Source organism: Nymphalis io, chromosome 6, assembly GCF_905147045.1.
Source record: "Nymphalis io chromosome 6, ilAglIoxx1.1, whole genome shotgun sequence".
Taxonomy (NCBI): domain Eukaryota; kingdom Metazoa; phylum Arthropoda; class Insecta; order Lepidoptera; family Nymphalidae; genus Nymphalis; species Nymphalis io.
Genome location: NC_065893.1, coordinates 2,768,740 through 2,793,420, shown reverse-complemented (window position 1 = coordinate 2,793,420; position 24,681 = coordinate 2,768,740). Strand labels below are relative to the sequence as shown.

The 24,681-nt window shown below is 33.5% G+C and overlaps 1 protein-coding gene across 4 annotated transcripts; it reads right to left on the bottom strand.

Annotated features, from left to right (window-relative positions):
• Positions 1-925: 925 nt before the first annotated feature.
• On the bottom strand, positions 926-10,374 carry LOC126769172 (protein spaetzle). Of its 4 annotated transcripts, none has more exons than XM_050487810.1 (6): positions 10,166-10,374; positions 5,493-5,625; positions 3,344-3,483; positions 2,776-2,889; positions 2,346-2,446; positions 926-1,185 (listed from the first exon to the last, which is right to left on the bottom strand). In XM_050487810.1, exons 1-6 carry the CDS (start codon positions 10,202-10,204, stop codon positions 1,014-1,016), a joined length of 699 nt encoding a protein of 232 aa, XP_050343767.1. In that variant the 5' UTR covers positions 10,205-10,374; the 3' UTR covers positions 926-1,013. The 4 variants fall into 4 exon arrangements, with proteins under 4 accessions (XP_050343767.1, XP_050343768.1, XP_050343770.1 ...); XM_050487811.1 differs by having other exon boundaries at positions 3,344-3,459; XM_050487813.1 differs by having other exon boundaries at positions 3,344-3,459; positions 5,544-5,625.
• Positions 10,375-24,681: the final 14,307 nt, after the last annotated feature.

Sequence of the window (24,681 nt, the reverse complement as noted above, 5' to 3'; positions counted from 1 at the left end):
GAACAAAGAAATTTGGCAACTCCTTTCTTTGTCGCACTTCCAAAAAATGGAATTCCTTACCAGCTCACGTATTCCCCTCCTCTTACAACCCGGGTTCCTTCAAACGAGGCGTGAAGAGGCATCTTGCGGGCCGGCAAGGCGAAGGCGGCTAGTGCAGAACGTTTTTCCCGTCTGTACTGGCCGTCGTCGCGTTTGGACTCTACTACCACTTACCATCAGGTGGAGTAGAGTCATTTGCCCTCCCGGCGATATAAAAAAAAAAAAAGATCATGCTTGCCTGTAACGTATGAGGTGCCTTCCCTATTCACTCATGCGTAGACTTATTACATACTGTCGTAACGTAAAACGTAGTCATGCGTAGACTTATTACATACTGTCAATACTAATCAAATATATTAACGATAAGATATAAAGATTAAAGTAAGTAACAGGCTGTGAATGTCCCACTGTTTGGCTAAGGCCTCTTCTCCTTTTTGAGGAGAAGGTTTGGAGCTAATTCCACCACGCTCTCCAATGCGGGTTGGTGGAATACGCATGTGGCAGAATTTCAGTGAAATTAGACGCATTCAGGTTTCCTCACGATGTTTTCCTTCAACGTGAAGCACGAGTTGAATTATAAAGATTAAACCATAGACAATTTAGTACTTTTTTTTTACATATTCCTGACATTATGTTACAATACTACTACTCACATTATAACACACACAAATACACGTGTGTATGTGTTATGTTTCTGTAGTATACTCATTCTAATGTTATTTTAACATGTAAATTTATGGTTTTTATAAAACTCATTTCACTTCTGAATGCTTAATATAATTATATTCATTTTTGATTGAAATATTTGTGTAACATTTTGATAGATGAACAAAAACTATATGTTATATTATACTTAAAATATATTTATAATTAAAACACATTATAATTGACATAACCAAATACTATAATAACATATCTTATATAAAATAATACAACAAGAAATGTATAATATAATTAGAGAATAGTCTTATTTGTTACACTACTTTGACTACACAAGAACAACAACTGGGCACTTGAAAGGGTCTTTCGACGACTTCCTTTTGGTCATTTATGGCAAACATCTGCCGTAACATGTATTTCTGGACGCATCGCGCTTCGTAGCCGTTTTGGAAATACGCCACTGATGAGCAAGGCGAATCTCTTGTTCTGTAAATATAAAATACATTTGTATGAATGTTATACAGACAACATATGTCACCTCAAAGTATAATTCCATACAATAGTGCTGTGAAATTCTGTAAGATTGGTAGAAAAGTGAAATAGAGTACTAGGCTTAGCGCGCACAATGATAAAACGCGAGCGGTTTTAAACCGCCAAAAAATATAACATAATAGTACAAAGTGCATGCAGTAGCGATTTTGTTCAGTGACTGATTTTGAAATCGCAAGATATTTTTGTCTCTTATATATTAGTACCGGTGTACTAACAAGAAATCAGCAACCACGCACGCACAGCGGATAAACGCGTTCGGTCTACCAAGACCAATATCGATCTTAGCAAATATTAAAAAAAAAATCTAGGCTCGATGTAACGGTAATGATGATATAACCAAATGGTAAAGTCCTCAAAATACTAGCAACATTTCACATGGAGTCCCAGTTCTAGTAGGGAAATATAATACACTAACACACTAAGTGTAAATACGTAGTTAAATTACAACAGGGCTTTTTTAAAGTAAATCATAAGAACAATTATTTATAAATAAAAATTTATATTAACTCTGTTCAATTATGCACAGGCGCCAAAATCATTTGTGTTGTTAAATAAATGGGAGAGGCCTATGTTCAGCAGTGGACAACGATTGGCTGTTGATTGATTACAAGATTGGTAAATAAACTAACGCTTTCACAGACCGCTACCAGTAAGGAATGCGTAATCTCTAAGGAAGAGGATTAGCAATAATGTATTCATACATTTTCATAACCAAACTTATTTAATTAAATATATACGATCAAATGTAATTGTTCACGTATCAAACACACAAACACACACACAATCAAACATTTCCATGCTTTTTTATCAGGTTTATAATTTTCGTCGAATAATATAACTTGTAGTTAAATAAAGAGATAGAGTGACACACTTGCATTATACACTCATTGGTATAGCTTTGAAGGATAAGAGAGCCAGTATAACTACAGACAAAAGGGACGTAATACCTTAGTTCCCAAGGCCGCATTGGCCATGTAAGGGATTTTTAATATTTCTTACAGTGCCAATATCTATGGGTATTTTATATATATATATATTTAATTACTTATATTTTAATTGATAAAACTATTATTTAGGTTATAATTGAAACTTACTGGCATATTTCTACTCGAAACGTTTGCTGTGGCTTTTGCTTATCATTCATAATGAGGAACCATTCTTTATTAGCATCCTGCGCGGCTCGTGGGGCGTACAGCTGTAAAAATAAATGTTATACAAGATTAATACATTTATTCGTGTTATATTTCAATGGCAGGCCTGCTTGGGTTAGTAGCCCTCAATTTAAATTTAGTATAGCTACGTTTAGATAAGACTAAGCATCCGACTCGTCTGCATCTTGACTGTGAAATATTTGCGGCATACGTCTCAACTCGGATGCATCTTAAGTACAAGGGATATAACCTATCAGTTGCCACTGTTGGCGGTGCATTGACGGACCACTAAACATCATGTACCTATTTATCCGTTTGCCTTCTGATTTTATCTTATTATTATTAAAAAAAAACATATGAACATCGTATATACCCTTTCTACTGAATTACAAAGCTCAATTATTTCTTCCTCAGGTCCAATTCTCTCAGCTATCTGTGGTATGTCCAGAACGTCTTTGTTGAATTTGCTGATGTTGCGTTTTTCAATCTGTAACGTTATAATGTCAAATGAAGATAAAACGAACTAAACTATCATTCAGGTGATTGAACTGAATTTATTTAAAGTTCTTGAATTTTGAGTTTCTTAAAGTATTTTTGAGAGTAAAATAATAATAAAAATGATATAGTCATGATTCGACGACTAAATCACTCGTCAACGACTGATAGTATAAAAATGTATGGAAGAAATCCGAAAGTAAAATGACTTTATAGTTAGTACGGTAGTAGTATATAGTAGTAGTAGTAAGTATAGTTACTAGTTTTTAACTCGCCTTTTTGGTACCACACTTTTTTTTAATACAAATACTTTGGTGGATATTATGGTATTATTTGTAGAAATTTTGTAAAATATCGTCATTATCAGAAAAAACTATGCGAAACTCTTTTTAACAACATACGACGATGATATAAAACGTATAATTTAGGCAACAATGGTAACTTACTTCTTGTGCCAAATTCTTCACCAACTCTTCTGGGTAATTGGGAATGTCTTCACAGATGCCGATTTTCTTGCACTCATCAGGAATTACCAAATTGTTCCCAGCCCGTGACGTTAATCCTGGGAAAACGAAACCCAACTCCACTGAAAAATAATTATTCGAATATTATATATATGTGAGGTTTTACCTAAAGAAGTCCACGTTACAACTGACTATTTATTTATTTACTTATTTATTTATTTGGATCTCCAACAGTTGTATATAACACACATTCAAATCACTTTTTACATTAACTTAAAACTAACTATGCACAACCAATTACAGGAGAACACACCATTCATAAGCACAATTACAAAATATACAAATAAAAAATGGAATAAAAACAGAAAATAAAATATTTAAATAAAGAACAAAAGACAAAACCTGAAACAAAAGGTTTATATTAAAAGAAACTGAAAAAATGTGATATTTTTTTCATGAACGATGAGAGCCAATGTCCAGTGTTACTGTGTTTTTTACACAATAATTATATTCTCGCGATATTGGAGCATTCTGTCCAAGTTTTGTTCGAGTGCGGTTAATTTTAAGGAACGGACATCGGTTGCGAGGACGTCTTTTAGGAACATTAATATTAAATCTACTCAACAGCCTAACGTCATCAATTTTTTCATTAAATACTTTATAAAGCAATTTCATATCTAGTAGAGATCTTCGAATCTCCAGTGGCTTCATTTAAAAAAATCTAGTTTGTTTTTGTAGGACTGTAGCTGATTTGAAGCTTTAAAACGAAAACTTTAAAAAGAAAGATTATGGTTACTATGGGTCAGACGCGTCAAAACTGCGTCGTAACAATGTATGTAAAACCGGATTATATAATAATAAAGTATATAAATAATATCTTCGACATAAGATTAATTATCATTAACATAAAGTTATAATAATTATTTTAGTATCACTGATGTAATAATGGTATGGGAATAATTCTTCTATTTAATTATGAAGGACGCGAAACAATGAATCGTTAATGTTTACGATGGCAACACGGTGATTTATTGCGCATGCTCTGTAAATAACTATACTCGTATGTAAGACTACACTACGACTAAACTAAACTACACTTTTTTCTAAGAACAAATAGCCTTGTATGTTCTTTTGCAAGCTCCTTTGTAGGTACCACCAAACAAGCTGCATAAATTTATTTAACTTAATTGACCCCAAACAATTCCAAGGTATTTACTATTTCTAAGTGCACATACTTTTATATAGTTTTTGCAGATACCACCACCGTTTGTAGGTGCCACATAAAAAAAGAGCAAACATTTATTTTACTTAATTGACCCCAAGAAATTGCATGGTATAAAATACGGACTTAACGCCATTTAGTAAATGTCTGCTTGTCAACTATGTTGTTGCTGTGTTCCGGTTTTAATGAATGGACCAGTTTATTTACAGGGACGAGAGGCATAGCAACTTAGTTCACACTGTAATTGATACAAAAGGAATAAGCACTAGAAATATAGTTTTATAAAATGACGTCATCTTGAGTGCACAAGTGTGGTGACAAATTCAGGTCTCTATTCCCTCACTCTCATAATCCGATGGAAAAGCAAATCCGACACGACCGGAAAGAGTTGAGGTGCAGGGTTAATGGATTTATATGCTTTGCGAGGCACGGTAGTGTAAATACTTCCATCTTCCAGCCTCAAGGCTCAGGTTACTGAGATTTTAAAATGGAAAAAAACAAATCACCTTTTACAGGCACGACCTGAGATTTTATAACCGGTTGTCATGCAAGCTGGTTACTAGATGAAGGATACAGTTGAATATATATAAATGTGTTGCTTATTGTAGATATTTAATATCAATTATCATTTACAACTGGGAGGAATAATAATATTAACTAGAAAAGATAACAATCCAATAAAGTTAGAGGTTCTACTATTTAGTATATTATGACGTATCTCTCCACAACCTGAACAGCTGCATTTTTATGAACAGCTGCATTTTTATAAGCACCGAAAATATACTAATATTTTGCTGATATTTAAAGCGACCGTCTCCATAACCAGAAGCTAACTATTAATACGCACTTGATAGACTTTTTTACAAAGCAGCTTTGGATTGGAAACTCATTCAATGTTTCGATACGAACCTCTTTTAGTGATAAAAGGCTTCACAAATCTATTCAAGATTTTGTACGAACCATTCGGTTTGTGGTTGGCAGACCTCTCGCCCTCCGACACTGATCGACGTTCAGCTACCTCAGCGCCATTCGATGCCTGAAACTGATAAAAAATATTATAATTGAGAATGTAAAGTGTAACCCTGCTGTAAAACTGCTAGACAAATCTCCTCATAATTAGACTATTTGGAGATTACGTGTAGGCTACTCCGCGGCGTATTTATTTCATACGTTCCGGTATCCTTAATATGTTTTCACACATATAAGCACATGCTTACAAAACAAGATAGGTAAGTCATGAATAATTATATTATAAACGTAAGTACAAATATTTAAAAAAGAATAAATGCTTAAATTGTTTTCATATCTAATTAAATACGAGTATTTGTATGTTGTATGTTTTATGATATTTTAATATACTGTCTTAAAATAAAGTTTGCGTAAAACTGCTGCACATATTTTCTTTTTGACATGATTTCATTATTTCACATTCTTGTTGTCTGTTTGTCTGTTCGGTACAAATTCTACAATTGATTTGTTCAATTGCATTCTTGTTTTACACGTGTCATTTTTTTGTTTATTACATTACAAGGATTTTCATAATATTGAAAATGTCAAAAATGAATTAAAAACCTAGCGAAAAATAATTTAAGCTACATAAATAGGCGGACACATATTCACATGTTTTTTTCTAGATTTTTTTTTATTAAGTCATAATATTTTTAAAGTAAAGATTTTTTAAGTAAAATACTATAAATATTTGTTTAGTTAGTGTTTCAGGGCTATATACGTAAGTTACGTAAAAACTAAACTTATCATGACAAAAAACGTTACTTCGAATTTATAGAAAAAATTAGGAATTTTTGTTTTTTTTTTTTATTCTTCGTCACTATCAGCGTTACTATCATGAAATCAGGGATACAATTGAATGATGCTATAACAAACAGATTCATAATTAATTACTTGGTTATAGGACAAAACTTGGTGGTATGGCTTTGTGTAAGCCCGCCTGGGTAGGTACCACCCACTCATCAAAATATACTCTACCACATAATAGTAATGCATAGTATTGTTCCGGTTTGAATTATCTCAAGGAGTAAACCTGAATCATCACATCTCATTAATGAATGAACACAACTGAGTTATTATGTCCTTTGTACCTGGAATTACACTAGCTCACTCACCAGTTAAACCGAAATACACAGCAAATAAAGAATTGACGTATGATAATTATGAATAAAGTAATTTACTAATAATATATGAAGCTAACGATTATTACACCGAGAACTTATTTAAAATTCACACGTGCTTACAATTAGTTGTAATATTTAATTTTGAACTAGTGTCTTCAACGATCAAAATGGTGTTATCTAGCTACACTTAATAAACATGTTAGGTACTCATATTTTGTTTTAATTTGAAACTATATTTTATATTTGACTATTAATAACTAGATTTTATATTTGAACTACAATTTGAAATCTCACTGGGTTTTTTAACGACTATTCTCCACAATCATAATCCATAAATAATGTCTTACTTATATTAAATGCGTTTTTGGAGTCCTATACCAATAGATGGCGTTGAAATATCACGTTTCTGAATCGCACGGTCTATATATTTGTTAATAGGTAGGTAGTCTGGAAAAATAATTGTTTTTCTCTCCACTCTGCCGATCACGCACCTTTTAAGGTGAGGTCTAGTGCATTTCTATCGAAATCTAATTTCACTCTGTAATTACACTCACCCTTCAAACCAAAATACAACAATTCTCAGTCTTTGCGGTAGATTATATGATGAGTAGATGGTGGAGGTACCAAGTAAAATTCTGCTGAGCATATTTTCTAAACTAAATTACATATTATCGGATTCAAAATCACGCTACCATACATTATAATCCCACACGTATGAAAGAAATGGTAATATCTTTAGGTTTTGATGTATTTAAAGAGATAAATAAAATGAAACCTAGCCGAGAAATTTCCTATACCGTCTAGCATGCAGATGAAACCGAGCGGAAAAACTAGATGTATTTTTTGTGTATTCTATTAGCATGCCCAATGATTATTAACACGAACAAGTCGTTGCACGTTACATATAAAAAGAAAGAAAGTCACTTTTACTTTCATATAGCAACACATTTAAAACCGGTCAAGGAAATTATATCGATATGACATACAATATAACTATTTATAAACCAAATTACGTGCTAATTATTATTGTAATTATATTTTTTACAATTTCAATAGAATATGATTATTTGATAATGTTATATTTAAAACAGTTATTAATGGTTTAGTTACCAAATTATTTGAAAGCCGTACCGTTCTAATGATGACGTTCTATGTTATAATTAGTGTCTGTTGTTTGTACCTTAGGAAAAATTTCGAGTTTTATAATAACAAATATTGTTATGGAAGATATCGTTGTCTTAGGCAAAATCATAGTAAAGTTTTATTGCATCGATTCTATTGATCAACGAATTTAAACTCGTGTGAACTCGCTTTTAGTGATAAGGAAGTTTCTTGTAGGTATCGTCTTAATTATTATATTTATTCCGTGTCCAAGGTTCAATGCTGTATAATAAAGTAATAATAATGCCCTCCAGACCGATTTCGGCCATTGCAGCCAATCTCAAGAGAGATTAGCCAACTCCGCAGGAGATATTATAGTGGACAAGTGTGTGCGCAAACACGTGCACTGTCTATTCCCTAACTCTCATAATCCGATGGGACGGCAATCCGACCCGAAAGAGTTCAGGCGCAGGACCAACGGCTTTACGTGCTTTCCGAGGCAAGGGAGGGAACACACTTTCAACTTCCAGACTTCGGGCTGCTACTGAGAATTTTCTGACCGAAAAACCCAATAATCTGATCTGGAATTCTGAATTGAACCCAGGACCTCCGGGTCTGCGGCCTTACGTCCAGCCACTAGACCAACGAGGCAGTATAATAAAGGCAGGCATAATAAAGTAACTATAATACTATTATACTTGATGCGTTTAAATGAGTCTAAAGTATTTATATGTACTTTATTCGAGGCTTAGAAACGACTGAATCATCACTTTGAAATATTACAATTAAAGCTTTTTGTTAGTTGTATATTTCCGGCTTGGAAATCTAGATTTTTTCAAGATGAACCAACCAAAAAGAAGACCTTTTTTAAATTGAATACAAGTAGGCTGACTGGCAAATGGCCAATAATGGTAAGTGGTCAATGGACGTCGTCAATGCACCACCAACCTTGGGAACTATATCCCTTGTGGTTGTGATTACATTACTCACTCATCCTTCGAACCGAAATACAAACATACCTAATAATATATATAACATACCTAATAATATTTTTAATAAATAAAATTATGCGCATAAAATATATTAGCAGCTATTTGTATAGTATGACAAATGGACATAAAGATAACTAAGGGATAAATACGAATTTAGTATATAAGGTTATAAATAATACCCTGGGACATTATTCACGCACGGCCATCTGATCCCAAACTAAGCAAAGCTTGTACTATGGAAACCAGACAACTGATATACTACATCTCTTTTGTAAATACATACTTATATAGATAATTATACCAGACTCAGGACAAACAGACATGTTCATGCACACAAATGTCTGTCCTGGGTGGGAATCGAACCCACAACCTTCGGCGTAAAAGGCAAGTACCAACCACGTCAACCGGCCCATCGATAAATATTGTATTTATATTATTTACTCGTACATTGACTTGATTATAGAATATTTTATGAGCGAGTTTGCCAAGTTATAACAGTAATTATATTTGTGCAGCTAACTTACCTAAACATTATTGAGTTTTATTTATAGACTGGCTGCTAATTTCGTACGGGTTAACAAACGGTGAGTGTAAAAAGTATTCGTGCACTCGGCTTTTTTACAAAAATAATGTATCACGCTGTACGAAATCTTTTTGCTCTGTCCGGAATCTTTCCGTTTCCTTATTTTTTTGTTTTCCAAATTAAAATACTCTCATTTATAAGATATTTTTATTTGGAATTATTGAGAAAAGAAGAAATAACAATGCGTATTTGTTCAATATGTATTGTTCAATAACATAACACTTTTTTTGCAAAAAAAACAGTGTACGAATACTTTTTACGCTCACTGTACTTACTGGACTTACTACATCCAATTTTCCTTAAAGTTGAAATTTCCTAAAATACTTTCTTAGCACATTAGTGGTTGACTGTGCGTCTGTGACATTAATAGTCAATTAGGATAAATTTTTTTAATATAATAGTATTAAATATTGTTTTCATTGTATACATATGTATATATAAAAAGTCAAAGTGAAAATAAACCACTGAGACTAAGCGATACTTTAACTCGCTTAATGTTATAGTATGACTTATTGAGCGATAAGAATTCGTATTAATCATTTCATTTAAACAAATGTAAATATAATAAAATTATCATCAAAATAATGATTTAAAGTGAAATATTGAGATATCAAAAACGTGTCAGTGACCAATAACGTTAAAATATCAGGAAAAAGAGCACTCTATATATGGATTTCCGCTTAAACACAAGGTCTAGTCGTATATTTATCATTTGTTTAAAATAAACGCAAACTATTTGCATTGTACGTTTCTATTTATCAAACTCAAACATACCGTAGAAACCAAAAGAATGCACAGGAGAATCCAGGCCATCACGTCCGAATTATTGATTGAATAACATCGTCTGTTCCACTATACAGCGTGTTTCTTATTTATATACATTTTTCAGTCGTCACTTGTTTACGTCACTTTAAATATGCGGTTTATCAACGCCGACACACACACTTATACCAGCGTCTGAATGACAACTGGCGTGACCGCTGACTCGCTAAATTGTATGCTATTAACTGACCGCTTTACAAAGACCTGTATTTTTGATTGTGATAAGTTCTTTACGGCCCTTGATATTTGTGCGCGGGAGGGGGGGTATGGCTCAATTATAATTGGATATTATGATATAAGTGTTTCCCATCCGAGTATAAAGTTGAATACGAAATGGGAAAAATAATGGAATTCTATATGTTTTTTCACATAAAAATAATAATGATATATACGATATCATTAATACTTTTATATGAAAAAACATTGTTTTTGTGTTGTATTCGTTAAAGAAAGTCGTCCTTCTGTCCTCGGTTTTAACTCGTATCAAATGAAATACGGCGGATTTTACGTTAATTAATAGCAATAAGGAATTTCTCTTAATTAAACCTACGAAGCGATAATAGCAATTTTAATAATTAAAAATATTCAATAAAATTGTATCTTGATTAAAATACATTTTTAAAGGAAATTTGCAAGCGTATTTGGGTTTTCTGATAGCGTAGCATACATAGTGTATTTAAAAATAAATACCATAGGATTTGAATTTTTATTTAGCTTTTTTTAGCTTTGTGGTTATGTGCCCATTAAAACTATTGAAGCTTGCCAAATATATTTATTTTATAAGCACTTATAAAATTTAAGTTTGAGGTAGGGCTTTGTGTAAGCCGGTCCGGTAGGTACTCATCACAATATATTTAAATTCTAAGCAGAAATACGTATTGTTGTGTTCCGGTTTGAAGGGTGAGTGAGCCAGTGTTACTGCAGCACAAGGTACATAGCATCTTAGTTCCAAAGGTTGGTGGCGCATTGACGTTGTAAGGAATGTTAGTATTTTTCCAGCGCCAATGTCTGGGCGATGGTGACTATTTCTCATCAGGTGGTCCACCTTCCTATTTTATATAGAGCTTTAGAAAACAGTTCCTTTTGTAAGATTAAGATCCACCCTGTGAAGGACATTTCTTCCTAATCTCTAACACTACTTTAGAAAATTATATTTTTTGTACTATTAAAAGTTAAAATTATTAATATGATTTAGGAAATTAAAAATTCTGAAAAATGCCTGTCTGATTATTATTTTTTCCCTAATCTAGAGAGCTCCAGAGCTGGTCCGTACCACGTGCTGCTGGCAGCTTAGTTGGAGAATTTGATGTTAGCTAAGATTTTTAACACAATCCTTTTTGTAAGATATATTTACTGGCATATTATATTGCTAAATTACATTTTGGATTAGGTGTAAAATAAAAAAAAAATTTTTGAAGTATGTTGGGAAATTTGATTTTATTTTTGAGCACGGCTCATTTTTGTTTTAGTTACAATTTCTGATTATATATAATATAAATAAATGGTGAAATGGGTACAAATGGTGAAATGTATCACATGCCATGAGTAATATTTTATTTGTTTCACATATTGATGCCGATTCTTTGGTACACGGTTATCTATCTATCTCTTTCTCAAACGTGATTTCGAAAAGGAAAGCAGACAGACGTCTTAGAACTGTTACAGAAATAGAACCATTGCATATAAATTACTAAGTTTAAGTAAAATATAAATGATTCTTTAAGTACACCATGGATATCTGTGTTGCGGGTTATACCCGATATTTTCTTTTTATTTATTTAAAAATCGACCATTTGGGGATAGTGTTAGGGACAAAAGTAACTACAAATTGCAAGCACAGCATGCAAAAATATAAAAGTAACTTTAAAAAATATAAAAGTAAAGGTACTCAGGTCCGTATTGAAATACATTAACAAAGTATAATATTATCTTTTGAATTAGCGTTTGTTGTGGCTTGTGTCAAGTTTTTGCTAATTCCTACCCTAGTTTGATTTTGTCCGTACATTGATCTGTTAGTCGTATCATTTTATCGTTCATTAACACGCGTTTAACTGCTCAAACTGGTTTGAACAAGTGAGAACGAAATGAGTTTGAGATGAGTACATAGTCTCACCGCATAAAAGTGAAAGCATAGTGATTCGGCCCGTTATTATAATGTATACAATATAGATTAACAGACAAAATAATAATAAATATATTCTAAATCGATTTGTTTTTAAAAATATTCAAATTTTTCTCTTTAAATTTTAGTCTATATAACATTCACGTTTAGGTTAACGGTGTTGAAAACTTAAGTGATTTCAAGGAATATTATAACTACCCATATATTGTATTTTTTTTAATAAACACTATAAGTAAAAGAAATTTATAATTATTAATTTAAAAACTAAGTAACATATTCGTAACATATACCAACATTTAAGATCGTCAGTCAACAATTACTTGCGCGGCTTTGAAATAATTTTCGACGGCTTCTTGCAAATTTATTTTAAGCTTTGTTGTCAAGGAAAACGTCGTGAGGAAACCCTCTGTATATCTTAAAATGATTTTGTAGAAATGTTGTGGGTACAAAATAGAGTCAATAAAGGCTGCATAAGATTTAAAATTATATATTTATTACGAATTTAATATATTTTAAAACTACAAAAATCCTTTTAAAATAATCGAATATAATTTGATTACTGAGTAATAACTTAATATTATTAGGTATTGCATTTTATTGTAATTAAATATTTCATTTTTATATTAAGTTCCTTTATTTGTTAAACAAAAATAGGAATTTAAGAAGCAGGTATAAAACGAAATTGTTAATTTTTTACTTGATTTGACAGGCTTTCATCTAGTTTAAAGTGTGAAATAAAATATTATATATGTATAACAACATTATAATGTCATGGAGAAAATACATTTGTTTAACCAGAAAGCATAAAGGTGCAATTTGCGCATAACTCTAGGAAATATCAAATTATTTGTACAATGAACAAAATAACAATTAGTCATCAAACTAATTCTATAATTAAGATAAAGTAATAATGGCTTTCCGAATGGTCCTAAATATAAATATAATTAGTATTCACATACTTTATAAATATAGTGTCGGCAAATTCTTTATATAAACTGTTGTTCGATTACCTTGAACCTTTAACTTAACAGCTGTCAGAAGGCCAACGAAATGTACATACTATGTATCGTACTAATGCTATGGCTATGATTGTTAATTTGCTCTTTTTCTGCTTCACGGAATTTGAACACATTTGAAAGAAAATAAATTACAATTGTTTAACGAATAACTAAAGCCGATTTTTTTTTTTAGTTTTGTATGCCGACTGCGTTACACATTTACATTGATAATTTTCGAAAAGAAATGTCCACTATTCTCATCATGATATAATAATTAAAAATATTTTTAATCTTAACTATAAAGTATTAGGAACGAACGAAATATGCGACGGTATTAAAAAGCATTTTACTTTAGTATTTTTGGTGGTATTCGGTGGAAAGAAAAATGGGATGTTATGTTCTCCTAGTAGCCATATATTCAACTGCCTTGTTGGATTAGTGACTAGCTTTTTAAGCTGCCGGTCCCGAGGTTCTGGCTTCAAGTTTCGGGTCGAAGAAAATATAAAGCTAGTTTTTCTGTCAGGCTATTCTCAGTTGAACTCCGTTTAAGGAGTTGGCAGTATCAAGACTCAGAAAATATGTAAGAGCATTGGTTTTGCACCTGACCTCTTTTCAAATTGAAGGAAAAGTCGCATCTATGTTAAGCACAATATTGCACTATTTCTCTTGTGCAGGTGGCTAAAATTTGTGATTGGCTCCAAACCTCCTCCTCAAAAGGAGATAAGGTCTCAGACCAGCAGTAGGACTTTTACAGGCTGAGCTGTACTTTATGAAAACATACCGAATTGAAAACAAGTATTAGCATAAAATTTAAGCATTCTACGATTTTAGCAATTACCTATTGTATATATACGATAAGGTACATCCTTTATCATAAACGAGTAAAAATAATGAACAATTCTTTGTTATTTTACGTCATTTATACTAATCGCCAGGTGACGACGCAAAATTACTACATATATGGCTTCCTATTGTAAATAGACTTTAATATCATTTTGTGTTAATATATTTTTATCCAATTGAAATGAAATGTATGATGTTTATATGGAAACAGTTAAAATGCTATTTAAGAATATTGAATTGAATTAATTTTGTTGGTACTACCGATATCAATGTTGTTTCTATAATTAAATTAATAAAACAATAGCATAAGTATTATTAAAATAAGGATAAAATTATAATTTATAATTACTATTAAACATGATATAATAAATAATTCTAAACCTAACAATTGTATTGTAAGAAAACTTTTTCGTATGACAATATAAAAAAAATTGAACATAGATAGTTATTAGTGTTTCTTTTCAGGATTATAACTAAATAACTTATAAGCCATATATATATTTATGACGCTCTCCAGCTAGATGGAGTGATATACGCAAAGTGAATGGCAGTGGAAATTGAGAGCGAAAGATGAGCTCAGTGGCGTGCAGTAGACGAGAACAAGACGTTGTTGTCTTATGTCTAGCAGTGTATGAGAACAAGACTATGTTGTACCCCAATTTAATTATTAGTGGAAAGGCTCTGTGTAGCCTTTGTTTGTGTGAATACAATTTACGCACCGTCAAATAAGAATACATTTTATGTCTGTTTTTACCATTTAGACAGCGAGTGGTTCAGTCTAATTATAGTTTTAGGACTCGTTATCATAAAGCCCATGGTTAGTCGTTTATTCACTGTCTAAAATGCATTTCATTTAGCATTTTATTTCCTTCCTAATATTATAAATGCGAATATGAGTTTGTTTGTTACGCTTTCACATCTTAACTACTCAACCTACCATACCTAACCCCTCCCCCTACACGTGAACAAAGTTGCACGCAGTTAAAATCTAGTTTAAAATAAATAATAAAAAAATAACTTTGTATACAGAATTCTATGTCAGAACTCACTTGTGGGTACTTAGAATCATACTCTTTTGTTCATTGCGTGGCATCACACTCATAACACGCGTCAATGACCTCTTCATTAGAACACAAGCTACTTGCCTCATCTTCATACGTCTATATAATGATTCCATTTTCGCCATATTATTTTATATTATAAGGCAAATCAATTTAATTGTTTTTAATATGGGCCATCTCAGCTTTAACTGTTAACTGTAGTCAAAACAAAAAGCATATAATTAAAAAATACAACGCTATTAGTCTATAACTGACTATAGTTTGTTCCGACCACATGAGGAGTACAGACAAATAAACCATTCTGACATTGAATTGACGGGCTATCATTGTTCAAGATCTTGAGTAATCTATGATTTTGATTATAGATTCGCGAAGGGAAGTCGGAAAGTAGAAACTTTAGAAGTAAAATTAAACAAGTTAAGTGAAATAGTGTTGTATTTTAAAGAATGATGTTATATTATTTTTGTGTTTATAATTCATCTCGTGCTTGACGGTGAAGGTAACCATCGTGAGGAAACCTGCATGTGTCTAATTTCATTGAAATTCTGTCACGTCACAATACACACATACACAATACACGTATTCTACCAACCCGCATTGGAGCAGCGTGGTAGAATAAGCGCCAAACCTTCTCCTCAAAAGGGAGAGGAGGCCTTAGCCCAGCAGTGGGACATTAACAGGCACTGTTACTGTTAACATTTACTGTTAACAGTTACTGTTACTGTTATATTATTCAAGAACTATTTGTAGTGTATATAGCCGAGTTATTAGCAAATCTCATGGAATATGTAAATGTAAGGTTAGCTAATATTTACTCCTACGTTTATTGTTATACGCTATACATAAAAATGTTCAAGGATCATATTATACGAGTATATAAATGCAATTCTATGTAATTAATTCGAACGAGGCACAAAATAATGAATATGTGTAACATTTAAGAGAAATGTTACTAATGCAAAAGCGTTAAATATTTCTGTCATGTGTGTTAGTTCAAGTGCTTTTTATTATCCAATACCATTTAATTACCAAGCACAAAGTGTTTTGTTTAAGCTATTATCGGAATGTTAGCATTCCTATGACGCCTTTTTAATATCAGTCATTAAGTCTTATTTAAGACAGGAGGAAATAATAGAACACACATAAATTTAACTATGCGTGGTAACTATTTATTTTTCCTTATATATTTGTGTCGTCGTTTTTATAATATATACTTTTCAATCCATATACTTCGTGTAATAAATCCATTAACGTTATTTAAATGAAATCTAAAAATATGTTGGTGTTATTATTTAATTTAGACACATGGAGTCCCTCAAGGCAGTGTTTTGGGTCCTAAGCTATTCCTGATATGTATAAATGATTTGCAAAAAATAATACACGAAGCTATTCTATTATATGCGAATGATACATCTCTTTTATTCACGAATGACTTCTAGAAAACAATGTCGTTACGTCATAGGTCAAGTTATTAAAAGCATGATAAATAGAATATAATATATAAACACGATGCTGATACACGTTTATTATGCTATAAGCAGATGAAGCTTGGATTTATATTTTTAGATATATGAAGAAACATTTATTAAAAGGTACTTACGTACGTACGTAGGTACGTAAAGGTAGTAATACTTCTATTAAACGACATTGCCCGATTCTAACCCACCGCAATTCGTTGTGTACAACTAATGTTAATTAATATACAAAAGGTAAGAAAATAAGAACTTTTAATTTAAAAATTAAAGTTTTAAATTAAAAAACTTTTTTTTGACTCCTGTTTCATTTACCGTTCTGCAAGCGTTCATCACTTTATTTTTTCATGCATTTATTTGGTGATTTACAAATCTTTAAAAAAAAGTATTACCATTTCTGTTATACTTTTTGCACCGTTAGTTCGGACTGCCAATTTTCTCTGAGATAACGTTGACTTAATAAGTACAAATATCTCAAAAAATATACATTATAATATAAAAACACTAACTATGTAGTCAGCATCCGTCCACTTTCACATTATGAGAGGTTATAGGTTTAACAATCACGTGAAAGTTCAATCAGAAAAGTAATATGAAACAAACTTTTTTTTGCCTTCTGCCACATGAAGTGGGGGGTATGTGGGACTCGCCGGCGCCTGGAACTCCACTGCACCCACTAAAAAACCAGCTGTATCCTCACAGTCTCTTCGGAAAGCGTCACGGCATCGCTTGCGCTACTATGGTGACGCCACGACTAGTAAAACACAGACTTACTCGTATCTATTTATATTATTCGGATTTTTAGATACACATGTGGCGTAGGAGATTTTTATCTTACACATGCAGGCTTCCTTACGATGTTTATAATCACAAATTAAGCAGATGAAAATTCAGTGGAGTTTTCCCAGATTTCCAAAGTCTTCGATAAGATTCACGTGTTGTAACCTCTGGGCCGTTTTTACATAATACAGCAAAAAACAAATAAACAGACGAGGCGATATGTTAACAGAGTATATTTATAGTTTATTTTTTATATTATAAAAAATCTATTACAAAAAGTTTATTAAACTTTGACATTATATTCTTAAATAAAATTATCATAGCCCGTTTATAGACCGCTTAGGTATTATTTATATGATTATTATGCAATTTACGTTCCTAAGAATATAAATATATAAATTTATCGAAGGAGGCGACTTTGTAATTAGAATTAACATTACTTGTCAAAATGCGTTCGCTGACATTCATTTCATATTTATATCACTAAAATAGGGTGCTACAAGAAAACACTCCTGCATGCCTATTAAAATGTTACATCAAATTGCAACATCTATATATAATATATTCCATTCCAGTACAAAGGGCACAGCGCTTAAAAATCGAACCGTGAAAGGAGTTTAAGCTCACAAACACTTGTAGTAATTTAGTATTAAAAATTACTTATGTGTACTATGTACTATGTTCATTATGGAATAACTTAAAAAAAAAATCTGAAATGGTTTTTTTGTTCATATCTTGCCAAGGCCAGCTATAATAATCAAATGATGAATGAACGTATACAAAAAGCGACTTTAAATTCGGCACTATCATATCGCCGTGACAGGAGCTTAACGAAACGTTCTTTGTTTATTCAGAGTCCGGCTCGAAGGACCAGTTAACCTCGATATGTGAAAGTATGCGAAATACGAACTTTATTTACACTACAAATTTGTCTTTTGGTGCTGCCATACTGCACTTATAAATTGTTTTAAAACTTTTTTTTTAACAAAAAGTAATCATTCCCTACTTCAACATTGTGACACAAACTTTGGGAACTAAGATGTTATGTCCCTTGCACTTGGTATTTGCACTGGTTCTTTAAGCCTTAATTCCGGAATAAAACAATTATATTGCTGACTGTTTGTCGGTAGAATATCTGGTGAGCGGCTAGACAAACATATACACCTAGACGGCTTACACAAAGCCCTACCACTGAGTAAACATCCTTTTTTTAGTATAGGTAGGCGGACGAGCATATGATCCACCTGATGACAAGTGGTCAACAAAGCCTATAGACATTGGCATTGTGAGAAATGTTAACCATCGCTTACAAAGCCATTGCGCCACCAACCTTGGGAATTAAGATGTACTTTGTACCTTTAATTACACTGGCTCTCACCCTTTAAACCGGAACACAACAATACCAAGTACTGCTGTTTTACGGTAGAATGTCTGATGAGTGGTAACTATCCAGACGAACTTGCACAAAGCCCTACCACCAGTATCCTGACCCTGAACATATCATATTATTGAAGATTAACGAACATTATAACATTTACTAACATATATTAGATTTTGTTACGAACCGTAAGATGTATTCAACGCTCCATTGAAGTAAATTTAACAGTGTTGTGAGAAATTTTATAAATTTCGATCTCATTTTTAATGATAAAGAATGATTCATAAAATATCATTATCATATTTTGATAACGTCTGCTTCAATTTGTGACGAAATGTTAACTAGCAAATGTTCAATGGCATTTTGTAACGGCAGTGTGGAAGCACCTTTTGTGACGATTAAAATTGTATTTTGTTAATCACTGTATATGTACATTAATTTATAAATTTTGTAAGTTGCAATATCGTGTCCGTATCTGACCAATTAACCGAAACCTGTATTTTTAAATGTATAAGGTTTTATGGTCCTTGATTACTTGGTGTTGGAAATGAGATATATATTTTAATACATGAACGAACACGTAGTATTGCCGTGTTCCGGTTGGAATTGTGAGTCAGCCAATGTAACTACAGGCATTAGGGACATAACATCTTAGTTGCCAAGGTTGGTGTCATATTGGTTATGTAAGGAATGTTTAATGTTTCTTTCATCGCCAATGTCTAAAGGTGTTGGTGACCACTTAACTTCAGGTGACCAACCTGGATCTTCCCACCTATCAACCTATATTATAAAAAAATTAAAATGAAGTTTGAACACCAAGGAAGGTAATGGACTACTTTTTTATACCTATCACCAAAGACTTTCAATAACACGCTAGCGAAGCGACATTGGCCCTTTAAAAATATTAGCCATTCCTTACATTGCCAATGTACAACCAACCTTGGAAACTACGAAGTTATGAGCTTTGAGCCTGTAACGATACTGGATCAAACTGGGCAAATCAATACTAAAAATGCTGCTGTTATCCTAAACCACAAATCAAACCACTATAGGTAGTGCTGTTTAAAGAGCTACCACCGAGTTAAAGTTACGTGAATATGTATTGAGTCTGAGTGAGTTTAAAAAGCCGAGATGGCCCAGTGGTAAGAACGCGTGAATCTTAACCGATGATCGTGGGTTCAAACCCGGGCAAGCACCACTGAATTTTCATGTGCTTAATTTGTGATTATAATTCATCTCGTGCTTTACGGTGAAGGAAAACATCGTGAGGAAACCTGCATGTGTCTAATTTCACTGAAATTCTGCCACGTGTATTCCAATGCGGGTTGGAGCAGCGTGGTGGAATAAGCTCCAAACCTTCTCCTCAAAATGAGGAGAGGAGGCCTTTAGCCCAGCAGTGGCACATTCACAGGCTGTTTCGGTTCGGTTCGGTTCGGTATTGAGTCCAAAAAAATAATTACATTCAATTATGTGACTATAGTTATATCAGTAATCGATAGAACGTTGAATCTTAAACGAAGATTGTAGGTTCAAATTCAGGTAGGCTGTTGAGCTTTCTTCTATTTCCATCGTCTTAATAACTATTTATCTAGTTTTGAAGGTGAAGCCGAAACTACACGTGGTGAAAGAAATTTGTGTATTCAATTCGCATTGGAATAGCGAATCATTTCTTAAGTGCACCGTGAAATTAAAAAGAAATTGGTAATTTTATATAATATTAAGAAAATTATCCACCATGGATGAAATTTGTGTATCCAATTCGCATTGGAATAGCGAATCATTTCTTTAGTGCACCATGAAATAAAAAAAAAATTGATAATTTTATATAATATTAATAAAATTATCCAATCCTGTGATACACGCGCCGATACACATTATCGATTGTATTCGTTATTTCGCTCATATTTAAAATTACCACGGTATCGGAGAACATGCCTTCGAAATGATTTATTATTTTAATCATACGTTTACGTATTGGTAGAAATACAATAATTTCATAATATTATTTAGATGCAAGAGAAATTTCAAGGTAAAATAGTGCAACATGTCTGATATAACGTTACAAAGTTAAACGAAAAGTCTGTCACGATGAATACAGCTGACCATTAAAGTAACCTACTAGTTACCATGTTTTTTCACTTTCACACAGATAAGCAATTTAAAGTGACGATTTTCCTGTTCTTGTATATGTAAATGTGTTTTGCATCATGCAGACACTCTGTCGCCTGTAACTCTTAAATTCAGAACGCTTTCCGGTTTTTTCCCCTAGCACGATGTTTTGTCAATGTTGTGTACGTATCTATGTATGTAACTATAATTTACATTGAAACAATGACAAAATCTGCCTTTGTAATATTTACTCATAAATGGTTTAAATTTCACAAACAGAAGATGTCATTGTTTTGCGTATGACACATAACTTCATTAATACAAAAAAAAACCAACATTGTCATCAAATATTTTTTAAGAATCTAATATAAGAATTGTTATTTTATCATAATCGTTAATGACCTTAGATATTAAAATGAGACCAAAAAATAATAAATAAAAATATACACATTTTTTCTTTCTCCACAGTTTTGCGTTCGTGTCTTTTTGTCTTATCTTTTTTATTAAACGCGTCTTTGTAATCGTAAAAACGAGGCGAGCAATAAAGATGATGAATTGAAGCATCCCGACCTTTATTTTAACGTTTGATACACAATATTTTGTGTTTTGATGCACTTTTCATAGTATTTCCGCAGTCAATCGTAATTATCATAGAAATATCGCGTTACATCCATATTATAGGTATGTAGTGATCGAGTATCACCGTCCAGGGGACGGTGATCAAGGTGCAGGCCCAGATGAAGTATCTGGGCCTGCTCGGCCCTGATCCTGGACGGGCGATGGAGCTTTAGGCAGCACTTCGTGCAACTCGGCCCGAAGCTCGTCAACACAGCTGCCGCCTTGGGTCGCCTCCTACCCAACGTGGGAGGACTGGGATCGCTATGTCGGCGCCTCTATACCGGCGTAGTGAGGTCGATGGCACTGTACGGTGCCCCGATACGGGTCGATGCGCTCACTGCTCACAACCGGGCCCTCCTACGGAGGCCGCAGAGGGTCATAGCGGTAAGAGCGATAAGAGGGTATCGTACGGTGTCTTGGACATCGGCGACGCTCCTCGCAGGCGATCCGCCCTGGGAAGTCCAGGCGGAGGTGCTCGCAGAGGTGTACTACTTCCGGGCCGAAGCGCGAGAGCGCGGCGACCATCCAGGGTCAGCGGATGTCGGGCGGATCAGAGCCTTAGCCCAGCAAGCCCTGATAGCCCGATGGGAGGAGGATCTGGACCCCAGACCCAAAGCGGGCCTGGCGACAGTGAAGGCGGTACGTCCCCACTTGAGTCGCTGGGTCAAAAGAAAACGAGGCACGCTCTCGTTTAGGTTGACGCAGGTACTTATCGGACACGGCTGCTTTGGTAAGTACCTGCACAAGATAGCACGGCGGGAAATGTCACCTTCCTGCCACGAGTGTGGTGCGCCAATCGACACGGCGCAACACACCCTGACGGAGTGTGCCGCGTGGGAGCCCCAGAGGCATTCCCTGGTGGCAGTTGTTGGCGGAGACCTCTCCTTGTCGAGCATCATCAACGCGATGCTCGGAAGCGAGGAGTGCTGGTCGGAAATGGTCTCCTGTGAAAATGTGATATCGAAGAAGGAGGTCGCGGAGCGGGAGCGGAAAGAGGACGCCGCTGCAAACCCGCTCCGCTGAAGAAGACCGGGGAGAAGAATAAGGCGCTATGCGCACCTTCTCCCTCCGCCACAATAGGCGTCGCCGGGACTAGGGGGGTTCTCAGTACCCTGGTAATCCCCCTAGAGAATGGAGGCCTGCATAGGCAGGCCGCCCGTCAGAGCGTCGTGGTAGCATGCGCAAGCGATCCCGTGGCGCTTCTTGTTATGACGGAAAGGATACCGCTGGTTTTTTAGTGGGTATTCCGTTGTTCGGGGCGCACTCAGCGTCTCGGACATCGGCGAGCCCCACATACCCCCCCACTGTTCCCGTGGGGGAAACGCGTAATGCGTTTTTCCAGCGACAAAAAAAAAGAAAAGGTATGTAGTGATAACATTGTACATAAACTAGGGGTCATTGAACTTGTATGATAAAAACAACGTCGATTCTGTTTGTTTTTACAAAACGCAATATTCGCTTAGGTGTTTTTTCTTATTAGTTTCTGAACTTTCATACGAATTATATTATTAAATTTAATACATAATCTAATAATAAGTTTAAGTTTGGCTTATGTTTATATAATTACTCATCCTTTGTAACACAGATTGAAACTGTTCATCTTTTAACATTACTTCTTTCATATTCAATTAGCTTGTCATTCATTTCAACTGTCATAATTTTAATTTGTTATATATAAAAGAAAATTATATTTAATATCACGTGTTTTAATAATTTTCCCTCTTATTAAATGTATAAATGAATAATAATTATTAATTTGTATATGGAATGTTATTATCATTACTATATCTACTACTGGATTTATTGAATATTTTATACATGTGACATTTGTATTTTATTGGATATATAAATAATAAAATAATAATATAAGCTACGAGGATGTATGCCCATACACATAGTGATTTGGGTATTTTCTGCAAAAAATCAAGCGTTTGCATCCAGAAAGTATTTGGCACGTCGAACTGAACACCACAGATTGTTGGTCATCAAAGTCGTTCAATTTTGTTTAATTTTTGTTAATTGCGATGTAATATAATATATTTCGATTTCAAAAAATAACATGAAATTTTGGTAAAGTTGATTTATTATTCAATATAAAGCGTATTAAAAAAAACAAATAGCTATTTAAAATAAAAGTATTTAGGTGCTATGTGTTTAAGTTTATTGAAATGTATATTTTTAATAATATAGTTAGGTGGACGGGCAAGTGGGCCACCGGATTATAAGTGGCCACCGCCCATACACAATGACTTTGGCTCTTTAACAAATATTAACTATATCGTCAATGCCACCACTCAGGCACTAAGACGTTATATCCCTCGTGCCTGTAGTTAAACTGGTTAACTTACACTTTAAAGTGGAACACAACAATTGGAGTTGTTGACATATGTTACCTACCCAGATGGGCTTACATAATGCCCATTTGGGTACCACCAAGTAAAAGACGTTCTCCCTAACTGACTCTACTGCCGAGCTTAATACGTCAATTATATAATATTGTATCATACACAGTTTGATTATCTTGATGTGTTGGCATTATCTTGTATTAGAAACAATAGTGAACGGTCATTCGACTAACCGTTGCAAATATGACGTTATAAATGCATCTTCAACTGTTTTTTGTTCTGTTTTTCAACTGGTAAAAGTAACAATAATACACGTGCGAAGTATAAACCATTCCTTGTACTATCAACAAGTATCATAGTATGTATGATGTAGTCCCTAGTGCCTGTAATTATTATTAAAAAAAACGATGCCATTTAGAACCAGGAATAAAAAAAAGTAAGTAAATTATGTTATGAATTTATTCGATACACTTAATATGACTAGTCGATAGCATGCAAACTATTTGAATAAGTTAATATTAAATTACTGTGACGTCATCATCATCAAAATCAAAATCGAAGTCATTAAATAGTGGACTTGTTTGACATTTCATAACGAAACTAACTATTGCATTTATTGCCCTTTCAGTGTAATAATATTCAATACAATCTTCAAAAATTTCAAGATTCAAAAGTACTTATAAGACTTCAATTTTGATTTTTTAACAAAAATAAAATAGCTTAAAGAAGTTAATGAATTGAT